The sequence below is a fragment of the Myotis lucifugus genome, unplaced genomic scaffold (assembly GCF_000147115.1).
Source record: "Myotis lucifugus unplaced genomic scaffold, Myoluc2.0 scaffold_8, whole genome shotgun sequence".
Lineage (NCBI taxonomy): Eukaryota > Metazoa > Chordata > Mammalia > Chiroptera > Vespertilionidae > Myotis > Myotis lucifugus.
Genome location: NW_005871056.1, coordinates 2821305 through 2843215, shown reverse-complemented (window position 1 = coordinate 2843215; position 21911 = coordinate 2821305). Strand labels below are relative to the sequence as shown.

The 21911-nt window shown below is 41.8% G+C and overlaps 1 protein-coding gene across 6 annotated transcripts in view; it reads left to right on the top strand.

The window, feature by feature from the left end:
* OXNAD1 (oxidoreductase NAD binding domain containing 1) overlaps positions 1-21395 on the top strand; it is a 32943-nt gene extending 11548 nt beyond the window's left edge. For 4 of the 6 annotated variants that reach the window (XM_014450565.2, XM_023749487.1, XM_014450554.2 and 1 more), the window contains 6 exons: positions 6771-6877; positions 12582-12723; positions 18809-19051; positions 20054-20162; positions 20394-20477; positions 20834-21395. In XM_014450565.2, the coding sequence (XP_014306051.1) occupies positions 6771-6877; positions 12582-12723; positions 18809-19051; positions 20054-20162; positions 20394-20477; positions 20834-20988 (840 nt within the window). In that variant the 3' untranslated portion in view covers positions 20989-21395. The remainder of the gene's footprint in view (positions 1-6770; positions 6878-12581; positions 12724-18808; positions 19052-20053; positions 20163-20393; positions 20478-20833) is intronic. The other 2 variants (XM_014450570.2, XM_006083665.3) reach the window with 1 other exon arrangement.
* Positions 21396-21911: the final 516 nt, after the last annotated feature.

Genomic DNA, 21911 nt, shown 5'->3' with positions numbered 1-21911 from the left:
GAGGAAGCAGAGCCTAGGAGATAACCAATGGCTTCTCCTAGGGCCAGAGGGAAGCTGCAGCACAAGTCTGTGATTCTTAAGCCAAAGGACCTTGCTGCTCCTCCTGGGTGGGTGAAGAATGGACCACTCACCCACCCAGAAATGTCCTTTCCTTACTAGACATTGGGTTCCCTATAGAGAACTTATTGAATGAGCATATTATGATGTTGATGCTTCTTTCTTTAGGCTATAAAGTAACCAGTCTGAGTCATGCTGATGCAGGAAACTGAGCTCTTGAATTGAATGGCATTTGACTATTTGTGTTGAACTCACAGTTTTTCCTCAAGGATCAAAGAATAAGCAGTCTGGGTAGCCTTAGAAATGTCAAAAAGATAAGAGTAGAAATACTGTAATGCAATAAGGATTGTTCAGGCAAAACTAAGTTTTCACTGGAGGGGTCACTCTGTGCCTAGCTCTGTGCCTAGGCCCACTGAGCAAGATGTACTCTGTTCATCAATTTGATGGGAGAGTTTGGTAATGAAAGAATTTTGCCTATGCTACTGCTTCTTAACTATGCCCAGAACTTAACTTGTTCATGTCTAAATGTATAGTATTGGTGCGTTTCAATAATTTAAGTGACCTAAGAGGCAAGATTTTTTCCCCCCAGGGGGCCCAGTCAGAGGAAGTATTTTATTTTAAATTCAGCAGACATGTGTCAAGTGCCTGCTGTCTGCCAGCCCGTTGTAGGTGCAGGGGACTCAGCAGTGCATGAGGCAGGTAAAGCCCCTATTGTATATGGAGCTTCATCCTGGTGCAGATAAACCAGAGAATGTCAGGTGTCATACACTATTGTTGGAGTACTTACTCTTGAACTCTGCTCACCCTGCTTGCTGCGCCAATTGTCAGAGTAAGTTTCTCCTTGATCCTGTTCATGACGCCAGTTGTCAGGAGCACTTGCTCCTGAGTCTGCACATTCTCCTGAACCTCCTCGCTGTGCCAGTTGTTGGGAGTACTTACTCCTTTATCCAGCCCAACTATGCCAACTGTTGGGTCCGAGCCCCTCTGCCAGAGACTGGACCTTCATGGATGCTGGGTATTGGACAGAGAAGATAGGAGAAGTCATAGGCATATAAGAGAGTCTTTATTGCAGAGCAAGTAGCTAACAAGGAGCCATCACATAAAGTAGTCCTTCAAAGTAGCCTTACAACGTAGCCGCACAAAGCAGCCCTTGCTAATACAGTAGCAAACATAGGAGCCATACTAAGCATCCATGCATTGGCTGGTCAACAGCACATCTTTATACCAACTTAGACAAAAGAGGCTTCTTGCCAAATAGTGACATCAATACTTGGGATACAGAAAGGCACGCCTGCGCATTGTGTACAGTATAATTGCTGTGACCTTACTTTTGTACCTGCATATGGCAAATTGGCCTTGAGCATCCGGCATACTCTGGACAGGGCCCCCACACTCAAATTAGCCTTGAACATCCAGCGTACTCTGATCAGGGTTCCCACAACAATGAAGGAAGTGAACCAGGCTAATGGCTGGAGTCAGGGTGCTATTTTAAATGGTACTACAGTGGGGCCTTGACTTACAAGTTTAATTCGTTCCGAGACCAAGCTCGTTAAGGAGCTCATTAACTCACTCATTAACTCAAAGTACTCTATCAACTCAATGCAAAAAGTCGGCCAAGAGACAGCTAGTATCTCAAAAAACTCGTTAGTCGGGACACTCGTAAGTCAAGGCCCCACTGTATTTGAGCCGAGACTTGAATACAGAAAGGAGCCAGTCAGGTGCACAGCATTACTGGCAGAGGGACTGGCAGGAGCCAAGCTTTGAGGCAGGGACTTGCTTGGCCTATTCAGAGGAAGGTGGTAGGAGGAGGGGTAGGCAGGGCCCAGGTTGTATAAACAGCTGTGGGCTTGGATAAGGCGTTGGGATTTTGTTCTAAGGGTGAGGGAGGGTTTTAAGCAGGGAAATGACAGGTGATTTACATTTTAATGGGTCGCCTATTTGCTTGATAGAGCACTGGGTTTTTGCTGTGCTTTGACACCAGGTTGGAGGCTACTGACAGAGTCCCTGGAGAGATGATGTGGCTTAGAGTAGCCTGGTAGTGATGGGGTCAGAGAGCAGTGGGTGGATCTGGGACAGAGGAAAGGCTAATGGGATTTACAAATTGAGGTGAAGGTGCAGTTAGTGAGAGGAGAGGAAACCAAGGGATTTCTGGCTTTGGGATTTGAACTCTGGATAGATGATGATGGTGCCATGTATTTGCTGACACGGAGGACCAAGCGTGGAGGAGGGGAAGTAAAGAGCTCAACTTGGGATAACCTGGGGTAGGAGGATGGGAAGTGGATGGAGTTACAGATAAAACAAGATTGGCCATGAGTTTTATCAACTCATACCATGTTGACTTTGGAGCATGAGTTCATGAAAGTTCCTTATCCTATTTTTACTGGTTTTGTATATGTTTGAAATTTTGCATAATAATAAAAAGGAAGAAGCTTTGGGAGACAAAAGCGTTCTGTGTTGGATGTGTTGTATGAAATGGAAATTCAAGTCAGCAGTTGGGTGGACGAGTTTGGAGTTCACTGCTGGAAATAAAAAGTTTAAGCTGCATAGAAAGTAAGGGAAGAGGGCCCAGGCTTCAGCCCTGGGGTGTGTCAGCATTTAGAGGTCAGGCAGGAGAAGAAGGGCCAGGAGGGGAGAGGAGAAAGAGGGGCAGGTGGGGCAAGAGGGAAGTCTGCAGGGTGTTGGTAAAGCCAGGAGAAAAGTTTCCAGGAGGGAGGGGCGCCTGTGCTGGATTCTGCGGAGGTCATCATTGGGTTTAGCGAAATGGGTAGTGGGTGACCAGAATGACTGGCGTTAGTCCATTGCGGAGAGTGAAAGCTTGGCTGTCTTGTGTTGGAGAGAGAATAGGAGATGAGAAGGTGGAGCCAGAATCACTTTTACGTGATTGTGCCTGGATTCCAGTATCTGCTTTGCCACTTACTAGCTGTGAGACCTCACATTTTTTCATATGTAAAATGGGGATAGTACTAACCCTTGTCTTCTACAGTTTCTGTGACGGTTGAATGAATTAATGTGTGTAGAGTGCGTGGCACATGGTAAGCTCTGATTAAAGGTGTTTGCTCCTAATGTTGTTATTACAGGTGGAAGATCTGAGTGCTTGCATGTGTTCTCGTGGAGAGGGGGGAAAGGGGTGATGAATGAGAGAGGATACTTGCTCCACTGAAGGCTTGAGAAGGCAGAGAGATCAGCCAGGTGGATAGGTTAGCCTTTGGTAGGAACAAGGAGAATTCATTTGCCAGGATGTAGTATTGACAGGCATAAACCACTTGAGAAGTTGTACAGTTGGCAGAATTTTGTGCTCTTTCCTTGTCAGTAAATCTCTTCAGTAAAACCAGTATCTTTTCATCAGGTTCTACTCATCAGAGTGGTATTCTGCCTCAGTTGAACTGATGGCTCTGGGCCTTGGTGTCCTCATGTGTAAAATGACATAGTATTTTTTGATGATGACTGAGTTTTCTTCAACTCTGAAATTCTCTGTGCCCTCTTTTGTTTCAGGTCATCGCTAATCTTGGCTTTGTCTAAATTTTTAAGCCAACAAAAGAATGAATGGGAATGAACAGCGGAAACCATTTAGGTTTCCCAAAGAAAGACCTATTTCCTGTACAGAGACTGTTGTAGCAGCAGTAACATCAAGATATCCTATATAAAACCAGCTTTTTAAAATCAGTATGATGGAATTTCCTTTTAGATGCTGACTTCGTCAAAGCCTTAAAAATGCGTGCTAGTAAAAGTTGGCAAATGTATTGTTATTTTATTGAACAGTAGAAGAGTCTAAATGTTATTTTATGGAAAACTTAATTTCCTGCCATGTGTTTTAACTTAGGGCATGGCTAGTTGAGGTTTCAGTTGCGAAATCTTTTGATCCGTTAAGTATGAGAACAAGTACAAATGTTAAAACATAAAGTTTCTCCATCATGTTTTACTTATTCAATCAAAGTAAAGAAAAAAATGGCATACAACAAGGGCCATGATTACAGATCTTAATCATGTGAAACTAGCTTCAGAATAAAATAAAGATGCGGCCTTCAAAAAATATTTTGCTAATGTTTTTAATCCACTTTGCTAGAAATCTTTATGTAGTGTACAGTATTTGTATTAACGAAATAAAATAGTATTAAAAATCATGAATTGTACAAGATATTGTGTGTGACCACTTCTAGCAGTTGTGCCCAGATTATGAGGACTAATGGCAACAGATATATTAGTGTGTGAGTTACTACCAATAGGCATAAAGCATCTAATAACATTGTTGGTCATAGGGACTATCCAAATGAAAATAGGACTTTTTCAATAGAAATTTAGCTTCTTTCCCTTCTTCATTGAATTTTGTATTTGGACATTGGCAAATGATTGGTGATTTCATTTCACATAGATGAGCATGTGATTGTGAAGCATGCTCACATGTTTCAGTTGGAATTCTGTGTTCCTCTTCCTCCTCCAGCCAGCGATTATGAATGTTGGCTTTTCTGCCACCAGGTGACCCTTTGGGATGTGTTTAAAGCTTACACATATCTAGCTCTGTTCATGAGTCTGACAGATGCCAGTTAAGCTGTTATAAATGAATTAATCTAGCTGTTGGCTTTGTTTCTAAAGATTATCATATTGAAGGAAAATAATGTTTACAAAATAAACATTTCTGGAAACCTAAGAAAAATGAGAGTAATCTATATATATAAAAGGCTAATATGCTAAGTGTCTGACCGGTTGCTATGATGCGTACTGACCACTAGGGGGCAGGCGCTCAATGCAGGAGCTGCTGAGCTGCAGTGACTTGGCAGCGGCGGTTCTCAGGTGACACACCCCAAAACCAGAGAGGAGGGAGCCTGATTCCTTGTGGGGCCTCGGGATTCCACCTTCGGCAGTGGGTTATGTTGTTGCTGGGGCACTGTCAGCTCGAATCTGGTTTACTGTACACTTGTGTTTGTGTTCCACACCCTGTACGACAGCAACTTTGCAGAGTGCCCTCTCGCACTCTGGGACCCCTTGGGGGATGTTGGAGAGCCAGTTTCAGCCTGATCCCTGCAGGCCAGGCTGAGGGACCCCACCTGCCAGAGGGACAAACCCCCCCCCCACTCCGCAGACACCAGGGAGGGACCGAGGGAGGTTGGCTCCAGGGCGTGTCCGGCCCTTCTTGCCCAGTCCCGCCCCATTGGCCACCTTCTAATTAATTTCCTTTCAATGTACACGAATCCGTGCAGTGGGTCACTAGTAATGTAATAAAGGAGAACCCTCTGATGATTCTTATTGTCTTTGTAGTAAGATATTTAAAATCGACTGTGTGGCAAACATAAGATTCCTGTTCTGCTGAGGAGACCTGCTTTCCCTGAATTCTATAGTTTTGAACATGAATCTAGATTTTCTGTAGTGTTTTTCCCCCCACCTAACATTTTTTTTAAGCAACAAGAGCTCCCAAACTTCTAACATTTGTTCTAGAAACCAATTTTAAGTGACTTTAAGTTAGAGTTTCCATTTATTCTGCAAATATTTACTGAGTCTTACTGTGTGTTAGTCCTGGGAAGTTAGTATAGATATAAATTCTACCCAATATCTGATCTCAGAAGGCATGTGGTCTGTGTGAAAGACTTGTTCCTGAGTATTTATAATTACATCAATATGGGCTAAGTATGATAATAAAGGCAGATCATTTTATGGGTAGAGTTGAGAGGATGGAGAGAAGAGGAAGGCCTCCAGCAGAGGTCTGGAAGGTGGGGTATGGGGTTGATAGACAGGACTGAGAGCGTGTGCCACATGCCGAATTACTAGGCAGCATTGGGGAGGTAGACAAGTGTCAGGTGCCTTTGAGGACCAGCATGCTGTCCAGTTTGGCTGGTAAACCAGTAGCACAGGGATCCAAGAGGAGCTTAAGCTGGTATGAGTTACAAAGGCCTTTAGCATTCTTTTATATTTGTAGTGGAGTGTTAGCCCTTGAAGGTTTTTGAGCTGGAAAGTAACTCAGTGAGGTCAGAACACTAGGAGTATTCATCTGTTTTGTAGTTGCTTTTAATTTCTGCAATTTGTATGTCATGGACTTCTTGCAGGTTCAGAATAAACACAGGTTCATAGCTAACATAGTCCCACTTTGCATAGGTTGTACTAACAGAGAATTTAGATGCCAGGCTTACAACAGGTCTTCATTCCCTGAGCAATTCTCAGGGTGCCCAGCCTGGTGCATGGCACATGCTAGACTTGCAACAGATAAACGCTTGCTTATTAAACAGTCCCTTCAAGAGATGGTTTTTGTATGTAGAATAAAACTCAATTAATATTTTAAAAATGTTTTTATTGCTTATTTAAAGGGAGATGAAGGGAGAGGGATAGAGAGAGAGAGAGAAACATCAATGAGAGAGGAACGTCATTGATGCCTGCCTCCTGCACGCACCGCACCCTACTGGGGATCGAGCCCACGACCCTGGGCATGTGCCCTGACTGGGAATGGAACCAGTGACCTCTTAATTCCTGGGTCAGTGCTCAATAGCTGAGGCACACTGGCAGGGCTCAATTAGTATTTTAACAAGTCTCTCAAAAAGAAAATAATTAAAATTTGTTCACCTGGTGGTAGGCAGCATTTTAAAGCAAAGCATGCTTTACCTTGTTTTGCAATTTTAAGAAACCACATCTTTGTAGATTTTGAAAAAACCTGAGTTACCAGAAAGCCACAGTTTGTTCCTTGCATTGTGTACACACTAACCTCAGCCAGTTCATCTTTTGACTCAAAGGTCGTGACGGCAGCTAAGGTGTGTGGAACAGCCAATGAGTCACCCTCTGTGAAGAGGCTCCGCCTGCTTGTTGCTGATCAAGACTTTTCCTTTAAAGCTGGCCAGTGGTGAGTGGCTTTTCTGTTTCTAGGGGTTGTATGTGCTCAGGAAGATGCCACCAGATAGAAGGGCTTGTTTTTGTTTCTGGAAAGGACGTCTGTGGCCCACTGTTTCTCCTGAGGGGTAGGAATCTAGACCACCTCCATTCAGGGTGAGCCCTCCTTGACACGGAGAACCAGTTTCTTTCCTAGCCTCAGAGCTTGCCTCGGTTTTGAGCCCAGACCCTCTCAGTCATACATGAAAATTGCTGCCTTGAGTTTTTCTTATTGAAACAAAGCAGCTAGTTCTGGTCCATGAACCTGGCAACTGATAATTCTGTCTGTAAGATGGTTGCTAGTAAAATGCACTGAAGTAATCTAACCTGGAGTTACGTGTTGCCGGGGATTGATGTTTTCAAAAATGAGTGTTCCTTACGTCAAATTCAGAGGAAACGGCAGTCTGGAAAGAAGAATAACCGGTATGTCACAGCGCTGACCACCCTCTCAACCAAGTTCCTGCATCACTCATATCTCGTCTGGGTTGAGTTTATTATCAGTGCTGAGTTCATTATCAGGAGCCCCAGGCAGGCCTAGCGCGCACCACACGCATGAGTCGGCCGTTGGGCTCTGAGGACTAGTCAGTGTGCTGACAGGGTAACAGCCCAGCTGTCCCGTCTCGTCCCACTCCCTGCGAATGGCCTCACGGAGCTGCAATTCACGTGAATTGTAAATAAAGCAACTTGTATTTCCTTAGGAAAGGTGTGTTTGGGTGTATGTTTCCTTTATTTAAATAAAGCATTCACTTCTAAATGAATTTCTGGCATGTCAGTGCGGTCGCATTTCTTAGGAGTCACTTGACTAATTTTGGCAGTCCATCTGGAAATGTGGTTTTGTTAGAAGGAGGATGTGTGATAATAGCAAGTGTGATAATAGCAAGAGTTAGCAGTCTTGTGTTAATAGTTTGCCTTTGAATTTAGAACTAGAAAACAAGATGCTGATTGCAATAATTTGCGTTTGTGAAGCAATTTACTGCAATCTTTGCACATGTTCAGTGATACATATTAAATGCATTTGGGCTGTTTTAGGGGGGAGGTGGGCAACATTTTTACCCTTCAAAACTATTTAGCAGTTATTACATTGGAAAATGGAAACTTTAATTGTGACGATCTGTCTTTCCACATTTCCCTTCTGGGGAAGTATTTGTGTCCTGTGCACAGCATTGTCTCTTTGCCTTCAGCTCTGAATTGTGCCAAGACTGTCCCCAGTCCCTGATTAGAAAAATCCCATGCATTGGTTTATAACGCTGCTACAAAAATCCCATGCATTGGTTTAGCACTTGCAAACTGTGTTACCTGCAAGTGTATTAGCACTTGCAAACTGTGGTTACCTGATGAGGAAAATGTCATCATTCTCCAGTGATACATATATATATAGAAATAGGTTCCATTGTGATCTCAAGATAAAATTATTGAGGGTGTTATATATCCCATATCAGTGAATGGATTTAGTCAGGTTACTGATGTTAGGACTGGTTTTAGTATGTGGCTGATAGATTCTGGCTTCGGAGGTCATCTCTGGCCGGTTAGCCATGACCCTTTCCCTGCCAGGTGTCACTCAGCACTCATTCCTGGCACCTGGATCCTCCTCTTTTAAAAGATTGCTCCGTTAGCACTAATAGATGGCATGGCTGTAGGGACTGTGAATTCCTTTGACTTCATGGGGACAGCATAGCCATTTGCAGATTTTGTCATAGCTCATTTAATTGCATTTATTTGTTAACTTTCCTATCATTAGGGGTTTATTGAGGGCAGGAACCAAGACATCCTTGCATCTTGACATCCACCGTGAACCACAGCACTTGTACATGGTAGGCAGGTTCCGTCTGCAGTGTTTGCGCAAGGAAGGGTGAGGGGTTCTGAGGACCGTTGCTGAGGACAGTTTGGGATCTGGTTTGCATGCTTGGTGTGTGCGGGGCACTGGGACTGCGGCTGGCCAGGACAGGGCTGCCTGGACAGTTGGATGTGGATATGTGTGGTTCGCTACGGAATCGGGCCCTTCCTCTCAGTTCTTCATATACTCACACATCTGGAGGTACGGTAGGTGGAGGTGCAGTAGGTGCCTCATCTCAGCTCCAAGAGTGCTAATCGTGCAAAGGGATTACTGTGTGTATGTGTTTCAGACACTTTCTTGGACAGATGTTTTATTAAATATGTATTGTACATATTTTCTTAAATCCATTCAGGTGAGGTTTTTATGTCATTTGAATTCTTCTGTAGCATTTAATGGAGTCCTTCTTTCTAAAGGTGTCTGTCTTTCCAGAGTTTCTAGAGAAGAAAGATTTCCTTTCACTCACCTGAGAATGGTCTTTAGCAACACCAAGCAGCAGAGGGCGCTATAATTCAGGCGATGAAGCCGCAAAAGTAGCTCATTGATGTATTTATTTTTTTAAACATGGAAGCTGTGGAGGTGCTTTATACCTTCTCTGAGAAAGCATATAGCATCTGTGTTAATAAGTGTTAACTATAGTTTTTAAAAATTGCATCTTGCCTGAAATGAAAGGGAAATTAAGGCATTCATGGGAAATGGTCAATTAAATATAGGGACCTTTTCTGGAGTACTTCCAGTCCAGAACTGGTTTTTAAAGACTATAAAAAAATGACCGGATATTTAAGGTCATAGAGCAAAAGAGAACATCTTTTAAGGTCATAGATCAAATCAGTAGAGAACATTGTGTGCTTTTTGTGTAAGTCTACTGGTAGGAAAACAGCTGGGGAAAATGATACTATTGCTCTGTGATGGCTGAGAAACATCAAGATTGGATGTTTACATTCCCTAGACATGGAGATGAGAATCTTTTGTGGTCCCAGATTCCAATAAATTTTTCTTTTCTTGGTATGTGACTAGGTCTGTTGCATTTCTTAGACCCCACCCAAAAAGGGTTCCTGTGGCATAGAATTCCTGAAGGCTGGAAACTTCCAGGAGTCCTGGCCTATAGGAGTGTGGTCAGAAGAAAAGAAAGAAACATGAGACTTCCACAGCTTAGAAGGCCACATCAACCTGTTCAGTTTGTCAAATACCAGTGAAAGAGTTTCCGTTGTTTTTTTTTCACCTTTTAAAATTGTTTGAGATACACTTTACAAACCATAAAATTCACCCATTTAAAGTATAAAATCTAGCCACTTAAAATGGTTTTTAGTATATTCACAGAATTGTAAAACCATTGGCACAATCAAATTAGAACATTCTCATCATCCCCAAAAGAAACCCCTATGCCAGTTATCATTGACTCCCATCCTCCTTAGACAACTACTATCTCTTTTGTGTATATATGTGTTTGCCTCTTCTGGATATTTCATACCAATGGAATTATGCAATATGTGGTTTTTTTCTATGATTGGCTTCTTTCACTTACCATATAATTTCCAGTGTTCATCTATGTTGTAGCATGTATCATTACTTCATTCCATTGTATGGTTATAATTTATTTTGTTTATATATTCATCAGTTGATGAACATTTAGATTGTTTTCACTTTTAGGCTATTATCAATAATGCTACTATGAATATTCATGTGCCTGTTTTGAGTGGACATATGTTTTCATTTCTCTTGGATATATACCTGGGAGTGGAATTGTTGATAGTATGATAATTCAGACATTGTCAGGCATTGCCAAACTGTTTTCCAAAGTGGCCGTGCCATTTTGCAGTCCTACCAATTTCTCTAGATCCTCACTAATGTACAAGGCTTCCAATTTCCTCACTAACACTGCTGTTGTCTGTCTGATTCGCCATCCATCCCACTGAGTGTGACGTGTTAGTTCATTGTAATTCTGATTTTCATTTCCCTAATAACTTAAAATGTTCATGTGTTAATTAGTCATTTTATATATCTTCTTTGGAGAAATGTTCATACAAATCCTTTGCGCATTTTTTTATTTGAGTTGTCTTTTTTTTTATTGAGTTATAAGAATTATTTACATATTCTGTATACAAATCCCTTATCAGATGTATGATTTGAAAATATTTTTTCCTATTCTGTCAGTTGTCTTTTAATTTTCTTGTTGGGATCATTTATAGCACAATGTTTTTAATTTTGATGCAGTTTAGTTTATTTTTTTCTTTGATCTTTGTATTTTGGTGTCTAGGTAACTGTTGCCATGAAGAGTTACTCCTGTGTAAGTCTTCTAAGAGTTTATAATTTTAGCTCTTACATTTAAGTCTGTGAGCCATTTTGAGTTAACTTTTGTATATGGTGTGAAGTGGGGATCAAACGTTGTTCTTTTTATATATGGATATTCACTTGTCCCAGCACCATTTATTGAAAGGCTCTTCTTTTGCCTTTGAATTGTGTTGGTACCCTTGTTGAAAATTAACTGACCATAAACTTAAGCGTTTATTTCTGGACTCTCAGTCCTTTTTCATTGATCTATAAGCCTGTTCTTATGCCAGTATCACAGTGTCTTCATTAATGTAGCTTTAATAGTAAGTTTTGATGATTCTGGGTTCCTTGAATTTCCATATTAATTTTATGATCAACTTAACAATTTCTGCAAAGAAACCAGCTGGGTTTTGATAGATAATGCATTGAATCTAGAGATCAATTTGGGGAATATTGCTATCTTAACATATAAAGTCTCAATCCCTTAACATGAGATGTCTTCCCATTTATTTAGATCTTTGATTCTTTTTCAACAAGGTTTGGTGGTTTTCATTATACAAGTCTTGTGCTGCTTTTGTTAAATTTATTCCTAATTATTTTATTCTTTTTTATTCTATTACAAATATAATTATTTTTCTTAAACTCACATTTAGATTGTTCATTGCTGGTTTATAGAAATACAATTGATTTTGTTATTGATTTTGTATCCTGCAACCTTATTTGACCTGTTACTTAGTTTTATTATCTTCATAGTAAATTCTTAGGACTTTCTATATACAACATCATGTCATCTGCAACTTCTTTCTCTCCTGTCTGGATGCTTTTTATTTCATTTTCTTGCTTAATTGCCTTGGTTAGAACCACTAGTACAATGTTGAATAGAAGTGATGGGAGCAGACATCCATGTCTTGTTTCCGTTCTTGGGGGTGCGGCAGGGACAGACTTTCAGCCTTTTACCATCAAATATGGTGTTAGCTATGGGTATTTTGTAGCTGCCTTTTATCAAGCTGAGTAAGTTCCCATTTATTCCTAGTTTGTTGAGTATTTTTATTATCTAAGGATGTTGAATTTTTTCAAATGCCTTTTCTGCATCTGTTGACTCTCCTTTATTAAGTGGTGTATTTCATTGGTTGATTTTCAGATGTAAACCAACCTTATATTCCTGGGATTTTTGTATTTATATTCACAAGGAATATTGAACTATAGTTTCCCTCCATGTGATACTTTTCTCTGGTTTTGGTATCACGGTAATAGAATGAGTTGGGAAGCGGTCTTTTCTTATTTTTTGGAAGTTTGTGAAAGATTAGTATTAATTATTCTTTAAATGCTTGGTAGAATTCATGAGTGATAACACCAGAACCTACCCTTTTCTTTGTGGAAAGTTTTAAAATTAGTCATTCAATTAATTTGGGTCTATTCAGATTTTCTGTTTATTTTTTGTCTAATTTGGTAGTTTTGTGTCTTTTTGTCTCTTGTTTTTTTCTTAGTCTAGCTAAAAGTTTGTCAGTTTTGTTCACCTTGCTCCCCACTTTTAAAATTGCTTCAACAGTAATAATTTATTTTCCTTTCCTTTTAGGATTGATTTCTTTATCCCAGGAGTCCCTGTGGTTGGTGGGTTCTCAATATGCTCCAGCCCCCGACTGCTAGAACAGGAGAGAGTAATAGAACTGGCAGTGAAATATACGAACCACCCTCCTGCTGTCTGGATTCACAAACAGGTGAGCAGATCTCTGTTTAAACCTGCAGATTACGGCATCTCTGCCTCCCACAGTTTGTGTTCAGCTCACTTAATCTAAGAAACCAGGCTTGTGTGAGGAGGGTACATGCTCACAAAGAGCTCCTTTGCATCCTGAATTCAGGCTCCAAAAGTCCAAAGAAGCAGAGTCTTTTTGGTGCATTAAATATGATTCGAAGATACTTTGGGATCTGGAAATATCTTCTGAGACACCAAACAGTATTTAGTTGAATACTACCATAGGAGTAAAGCATTTTGCTTTATATGTAAGGTTGTGAAAATTGGCTCTTTGTATGTCTTGTAAATTTTAAATCTACACATCACATTATTTTGTCCTAATAATCCTAAATAAAAGGGAATTAAACTGCCATTCTGTCATCATTTGGAGGGAACATATCCCTGATCACATACTGCTCAGGCCAGAGCTGAGCACGCTAAATCTGTGGGGTCAGTTCCTCTCCATGGCAGGCTCTAGAGGGCTCGTCACATGGGGTTCTGAGAGGGAATCCATGTTGGCTGCTAATAACTCGTGCTTCCTCACGGGACTCAAACACAGCCTGCATAAGCGGCATGTTCATCCCCTGCTAGAAGTCTGATAACAAGAAGGGGCTCAAGCAGGTCAGTTATTAGTCTTCTTAGGTTTTGAACCTTGTGCTTTTTTCACTGCCATCACCTTCACTTCTCAAGTGTGCCGACTTTATTTACCAAAACCCATCCCATCCCAGGCATTCTCTTAATCCCCTTTACCAAAAAGGTGTACCAGTACAGATATTGTATATATTTTAAAAATTTATATCAAGGGGCAAAGGAACTTGAATAAAACAGTTTTGAAAAAGACAACTAAAATGGGAGGAATCATATTACTCAAATTTAAGATTAAATAAAGCTACAGTAATCAAAAGTGTGGTATTGGTATAGGGATAGACACACAGCTCAATGGAACAGAATAAAAAGTTCAGAAATAGACTGATATACATATGGCCACTTAGTTTTTTTTCATTGATTTTTATTTTTAGAGAGAGTGGAAGGGAGGGGGCAGAGAGAGAGAGAGAGAGAGAGAGAGAGAGAAACATCAGTGTAAGAGATACATCAATTGGTTGCCTCCCACACGTGCCCCCATCAGGACTGAGAATCGAACCTGCAACCCAGGTACATACCCTTGATTGGGAATGAAACACACAACTTGTTGGTGAATGGCCTGACACTGTAACCACTGAGCAATGCCAGCCAGGGCTGGCCACTTGATTTTTGACAAAGGTGTTAAAGAAATTCAATGGAGAAAGGATAACCTTTTCAACAAATAGTGTTGGAACAATTGCCTATCCATACCCAAAAAAAGAACCTCTCATACTTTTTATTCAAGATTAAATCAAAATAGGTTATAGATCTAAGCATAAAACATGAAACTATATGTTTTAGAAGAAAGCATAGGAAATATTCAAAACTTGAGGGTGGGCAAAGATTTCTTAGACATGACACCAAAAAAGCAAGATCCATAAAAGTTTGATAGATAGACTTAATTAAAATTTAAAACTTTTTAATGCAAAAGACACTATTTACAATTTTTTACAAATAAGCTGAAAACTAGGAGAAAGTGTTTGCATTTTAGATATCCAGCAAAGGACTTGTATGCAGAATTTATAAAGAACTCTCAAAAATCAGCCAAAACAACAAGCATAATTTAAGAATGGTCAAAGGATTGAAGAGACACTTTATTAAAAAGGATATAAGGATGGCAAATAAGCAGTGAAAAGATGTTTAACATCTCTAAACATTAATTATTAGGGAAATGCAGAGTAAAACCATAGTAGTGGGATATCTCTTCAGACCTATTAGAATGACTCAAATGGAAAATATTGATAATGCCAAGTGCTGACAAGGTTGCAGAGCAACTGTAACTATTATATTGCTAACAGGAATGCAAAGTTCTATAGCCATTCTGAAAAGCATTTTGGCAATACACACTTACCCTAGGGCCCAGCAATACCAATACTAGAGAGATGAAGGCGCTGTTCATGTTAAAGCCTGTACATGAATGTTTATAGCAGTTCTGTTCATAGTTATCACCAACTGGAAACACCCCAAATGACCCACAGTAGGTGAGTGGGTAAGCACACTGTGATGCTGTATTGTTATTCAGCAGTAAAGGCAGAGGAGCTGTTTATTGATGGCACACAGCAACTTGGGTGAATCTCAGAGGCATTGTGGTCAGTGAAAGAAGCCAGTCTCAAAGATTATGTACTGTATAATCCCATTTATGTCACATTCTGGAAAACAAAAATACAATGACGGAAAACAGATCAGTAGTTGACAAGAGGGAGGGGTGGGGAAGGGGGTGAGCATAAAAGGATAGCACAAGGGAGTGTTTTGGGCTTGAGGGAGCTGTTTTAGATCTTGATTCTGGTGGTAGTTACACAGTTCTGTGTATGTATGAAAATTCATAGAACTGTGCACCCCAAAAAATTCCCCTGTAAAATAATTTAAACAATAAAGATTTTTAAATCTGTAGGGGCATAAAAGTATATGGCCTTCCTATGGTTTACATGTCCAGTTGTCTGTTCAGAATAACCCCTAGCTGCTTGCCTTAGCATTTCCATCGTAAACGTATCCTGCCACATTTGTCCTCTGTCCTGAGTCCTCCCTTCGGTGTGACCTCAGCTGCATCATTCCTTTTTAGATTCTCTATCCATTATTATCTCTAGGCTACATCCTGAGTTTCTATAATATGCTGCAGGGATGGGGCCAGCAAGTTGTTCACGTGCCCCACGCTCACTGTTAAAATGAGCCCAGCCATCCCGGCTCCTAGTGCCAGGAGCCCCTCCGGTTGTCAGCCTCCCACGTGACCTGACCTGGTCCTGGTCCATAACTCCCCGCTTGGTTTCATGCCTCATTGGCATTTCAATGAAGAAACTTATTCTTAGAGGCTATAGAAAATCTCCAAGTGGCATTGCTTGAATGCACATCCTAATTGTAGTGCTTGTTCCACTCTGCCCAGTGGGAGCTGCAAACGGCCTTTATGAAGTCAGATTTTTCTTGGAACCAGTCTCAGGTGCCTATATCCCTCCTGAGAATTTGTCTTATTAAGCTATTCAAGTGGACAATGGAGGCACGTGAGTGTCTGGGTGGCAGCAGGCTGCTCTGTTGGGACATGGAATAAAGTGCCATAAATGTCTTCCTTTATTTTATCTGTTTTGGCTCAAACTCCTGGCAGGGTAAAGGGTTCTAGACAGCTATTGTGTGTCTGCTCCCGTAGCTGTGGAAGAGTTGTTTGTTTCACAAGTAGAAAATCTATACCCAGATTAGATACATTGCTATGTAATTGAAGGTAATATCCTTTTACTCACTTCCATATTGTGCTGTACAGACTGCGAGTCTTGTGCTCATGCTACCCTGGCAGTTTTTATTGATCAACAAAAGACAAAGATGGCTTTGATTCTTTCCAGATGCTAGCAAATTAGAAGATAGATCTCCTGAAGATTATTTTGTCACTAAAGAGACAAAGTCTTCTTGAGTATTATCTTTCCCTGGGGCGCGGTTTCTTGGCAACTTTAGGGTTGAAAATACTGTGGTTTCTAAAAACAATAACCTGAAGGCTTTGTTTGTTGTCATTACTAAGCATGCTGGAGATGACCACAGGAGAAAATCATTTCTTAGTCTCTTTTACTCTTAGAGTCTTAGAGATAAAGAGATAAACAAAGCAAACAAGAGGGGGAAGCACGGTGCAGAGAGATTAAATTCATTGCCATTGTTAGGCAGAGACTCTTGTATCATAAATTCTGTTTTCAAGACTTGAAAGGAAGGAGTATTTTAAAGCACTTTGGTAGCCAGTCTAGTGACTCTTACATTTTAGTACTACTTACAGAATGCCCCCTTGCTGCTAATTCCTTTTGTCAAAAACGGAAACCACTTACGTCCTTATGTAAAACTCTTCGACGTATTTAAAATAGTTCAAGTGGGTTTTCTTTTTCCCTTAGAGAAAGAATTTCCATTCATTTAACACTTCTTTACCAAGGGACCTTCTTTGTGAAATTCAAATAATTTTTCATTTTTTCTTAGATTTTCTCTAAGATTTTTTCTGTAACTTGTAGAGCCCCAAATTAAATGGATGTCAAAAAGGATTGCCTGTCATGCATGGTGCCAAGGTGTGAGTGCTCAAGGTTTGGTCTTCAGAAAGCATGTGGTACATTATTACTTCTGAGGAGGGAGTTCATTTAGTTGATTTGTGTCAGGAGCATGTAATGGAACACACCTATTCTCAATACAAATTTCTTAGTTTTAGGTTCTGTTTCTTAGTGACAGGAAAGAAGGAAGCTGGCACCCCGTGCTTTTTCTCAGCCACAGTGACCCCAGCATCCTCTTCTGTGGAGCTTGATTCCAACAGGGAGTGTCCCCAGTGTGTCATGTAATGCCCCCCACAGCCCTGAGGGTGAGCAGGCCCACTGCTGGGACCCATTTTCCAGATGCGGCTCAGAGAAGTAAAGGGACTGGCTGGATTGCATAGGGACAGTGATTGAGTCTTCTAACGCCTAGGTTACTGCGTTTCCCCCTAAACTAGGTGTTCTCAACCCTGTCATGTCCAGTGGCCCCTTTCTATAACTACCCTGAAATGAAATCCAAAGCTAATGTAGTTAACATAATTTTTTTAACATACTTCTCCAAGGGTGATACAAAGGAGAAATAAAGGAAAGTGATTAATAACCAAATACTTTATTTCAGTATGTAAATGCTTAGGCATATTTAGAGCTAAGAGATAGAATGAAGTTGTCAGACAGCTGTCCCTCAATGTAGAATCACATGAATACACTGTCTGCAAGTGCAAGTGTGCAGGTTGTATGTTGACAGGACCACACACATGTTACCAACTGTGATGCAGTTTTCCAGAAAAGTGAATGAACACACAACAAAATACAGTCTACACAGTGGTTAGATTCTCGAAAACTCAAACTATGTTAGATCCGTGTGAAAAGTAAAAATCTTCTAGTTTTTTTTGTAGAATGAGTTAGAGTCTAGTCTCAGGTCATTAGAAACCCGTTTTCACCTATGCATGTATGGCCCACGGGCCATTCGGAAGTCTGGCGGGCAGTCCTGTGCATTGCAGGAAATGGTGTGCTACTAAACCGGCATTCTGAGTAAGAAAGCTCTGATTTGTAGCCTTTGCTGATTTCTGTGCTGTAAACACTCCCACAGTGGCTGATCACAAACTAGCAGTAGGTACTCGCTCACAGAATTCCTGCGCATTCTACCATCGGCTTAGGAGGAGCCAGCGCCAGAACACCGCTAACTGCACAGGACATAGCACCTCTCACCCTGCCCCTGAGTGCCAGTTGGGTTCTCCAAATCATTGTGACAATAAAGAAATGTCACTACAAGTCTCCAAAACACCCCCATCAGAGCAGTCTCGCCTCTGGAGAACCAGGGCATTCAGCTCTGAGTCTGGTGTGACTTCACAGAGCAGTAGGTGCTTTATGTGTGTGTGGGAGGGGGGGCGGGGGTGGTACTCACTCTATGGTGTGAAGCCTCAGGCTTCCTGTTCGCACTGCTCCAGGGAGAAAAGAACAGTCTGATCAGTACTACAGTGGTGGCCACTGGCCTCAGTCTGTGGAGCAGGCCTGGCTGTGCCCTGCTGGCGACTAGAAGGAAGCCCCCAGTGCCCACGCTTCTCAGCGCCAATGAGTCCAGGGCAGCCACAGTCAGTGACACTTGCCCGTCTAGGCTCTAAGCTCCATGGCTTTGATCAGAACAGGAGTGCCACTCAGAAAAGGAAACTCATACGTCAGAGGTGTCCCTGTGCCTCTTTTCACAACCCAGGCCCTCACCTACATAGTTAACAAATGGCAGAGTTATTCAAGCGAATCCAGCTGTGAGTATGGGTCCCACAGGCAGAGGAGCAAATTGCCTGTGTCATGGGCAAATGGAATTAACTCACAGGGCCCTGGGAAACTTGAGAGCAAGCTGGAAAAATAGTCCTAAATACAGATAGGCACGCCAGAGGTAGTCACAGTTCCCTAGGGAAGAACGTTTGGTTTTAGACCTGTGTAAGGCCTCAGGATCTTTCCTTTCCTGCCTAGTGCGCACTTGACTCTGAAGTGGCCGTGAGAGTGGGTGGAGAGTTCTTCTTTGACCCTCAGCCTGCGGACGCCTCTAGGAACCTCGTGTTGATCGCAGGAGGAGTCGGAATTAACCCTCTGCTTTCCATCCTGCGGCATGCGGCCGATCTCCACAGAGAACGGGCAAACCAAGGAAGTGGATATGAGATAGGGACAATAAGACTCTTCTACAGTGCAAAAAACACCAGCGAACTCCTGTTTAAGGTAAGGGGAAATGTACGTTCCATAGCTTGCTGGGAGCAGACGTGTCATGGTACTAATTGTCCACGGAACTTGCCTCTCTCAGTTCTGTTTTCTCTGCAGCAGTTCAAACAAAAGGCCTGACAAATTTATTTTTTAATCCTCACCCGAGGATATTTTTCCATTGATTTTTAGAGAGAGGGAAAGACAGAGAGAAATATCTATGTGAGAAAAACACATTGATTGGTTGCCTCCTGCACGAGTCCTAACCGAGGTACTTGCCCTTGACTGGAATCGAACCCGGGACCCTTCGGTCTGCAGGCCGACACTCTATCCACTGAGTCAAACTGGCTAGGGCGGCCTGACAAATCTTAATCTGACCTTCAAATGAGAATTAGCCAACACATCTTACCAGGACAATTACAACCGCTGGTGTTGAGGAGGCTCCCAGGGGCATGATGGGATTAGGGCAGGTCCGGTGGGCTTGCATTTGGAGGTGGGTGGACAGAAAAGTCGCCATGGACCTGGGACTGTAAAGAGTCAGGAGAAGCACAAGTGGGCTCCTGTGTTTCAAGAGGAGGTGAGAAGTGTGTGCTTGGGACCCAGCTGGGTACATGAAACCCCCATCAGCTGCATCTGTGGAAACTAAGTACATTTGATGGAGAAGGCTTTCACCGGATTGCTTTGCAGCTGCAAGGATGAACAAAAGAACAGTAACAGTTAAAAAGACAGAACTGTGGTCAGTGAAACTGCTGCTTAATTGCCCAGGCTTGAGAAAAAGGAAAAAGAATAAACTCCCGGAGAGTTCGTAATATGCTTGTTAGCATATTCAGATTTCAATTAAAGCCAAATAGCCTCAGTACTCTGAGAGCTCTGGCCTGCTCGGCTGCAAACAATATCTCCGTAAGTAGAGAGCAAGAGCACAGACGTGTGCTGCATGGGAGGCGAGGCTCGGCGTCAGTGGTTGTGCACATCTGTTTTGATTTTTTAAAATTGTAGTGTGACCAAATACGTTTGACATTCCAGAAAAATATCCTCGATTTAGTAAATGAATTTCCTGAGAAGATTGCATGCAGTTTGCATGTTACAAAGCAGACTACACCAATCAGTGCAGAACTCAAGCCATACATCACGGGTGAGTCCCCTAAAGATGTTTTGACTGTCTCCCCATAGTAAAGTGGTGGACATGCCAGTTGGTTGAGTGTAGATGCTTTATTGTTTGGACTTGCTGGCTGGGAATGTCACTACCTGGGGAATAGAGAGGTGATTCATCATGGAAAAATAAGGAGAGATTAAGTTGGATTTATTTATTATATACTGTGTTCCTACGGCCGATATTAAAAATTTATTCTCCACATTTTTTTAGGGGACCTTTGCATCATCACTGTAGCATGCATGCAAAGAATTTATATTCCAGCCTCGGCTGAACCGATGCCATTTGCCATTAATGGTAATTTAAATTACTCGTGGTTTCCCCTGCCTGGAAGGATTTTTCACAAAACAGTTTCTTTACTGCTAAAGGCACTTTTGAATCTCTCCCAAAGAGCAGTAAGTTCACTGCCCGTGTCTGAGAGCGCATTGCGATTGGCTTCCCACTTTACTTGCCATAAGTGTAGGAAACCGGAGATGTACTTTGCTGGGGCCTGGCCCAGGTGCCAGCAGGAGCCATCGTGTGAATGACTCAAGACTGGGCTCACTAAGCTCCAGTTACTGAAAATAAACACTGTTGCTGCATTGTGGTTAGTCCTTCTCCTTTCAATACAAACATGTCTGGCTTAATTTGGTGTTTATTCTGTTTCTTGGTAGAAGGAAGAATAACGGAGAAGGAGATAAGAGAGCACATTTCAAGAGAGACTTTGTTCTACATTTGTGGCCCACCTCCAATGACAGACTTTTTCTCCAAGCAACTAGAAAACAGCCATGTTCCCAAAGAACACATCTGCTTTGAGAAGTGGTGGTAGGGAGCAGGCAAAGGTAGAAAGGAGAGGGTTGTGGGATTTACCCGGGACACGATTCGAGGCAAGATGAAGTTACCTCCACTCCATCTTTTCTTAAGGCTGTGGGCAGAGTGACCTGCTGGAGCAGAAAAGAAAAAACAGCTGACAAGACTTAAATGATCAACTTCTGGCAAAGACTTCATTGAACTATTTTTTACTGTATTGACTTTCTTTTATTAGTAACTGTTTGATTATCTCATGATGTACCTTGAATTGATTTCCTTTCCCCTGAGGGAAAAAGAAGACATATACTTACATTTAATCATAAGAAAATGAGGTTTTGTCTGTGAAATGTAGGCTATCTTTAAATTATTTGACAGCAGCCTATATATCTTATATTCAATAAACTTATAATTTAAACACATTCTTAATCCTGTTTCTCTGAAAATCCTTTATACTCAATGTCCTAGTTGACCTTCCCATGGCCCGCAGCCCTGCTTCCTCAGACCATCCAAGCTGGGTTTGGAAACAGAATATTGTTAGGGAAACTGCTTTAAGGAATTGAATAGCCAGCAGATTTGCTTAATGTGAATGAATATCCGAAGTGTGTATCCCGACTGATTGTTAGTTTTTTCTCAAATGAAACCCTTTCTGTGTTCAGTGTCCTGGCTGCCCGCCTTAGCGTTGCGTGTAGAGGCGGCTTTTTGCTGGGACAAAGGCCTTGGGGACCGCTGTGTTCCATGTGGAATCTGCCTTCGTTGGCCGGGCTGGCTGGCTATAGTCATGTGCTTAGGATTGATTAGGGGGTATAGAGCCGTTTCCAAATCCCGCTTCTCTGCCTTTTATTTCATCCCTTTGCCAGGGCCGTCTCTGGAAGCAGCAGCTCCTCAACACATACTTGTTGAGTGACTGAAAGAAGCAACTCACATCTGACTTCTCACTAAGCC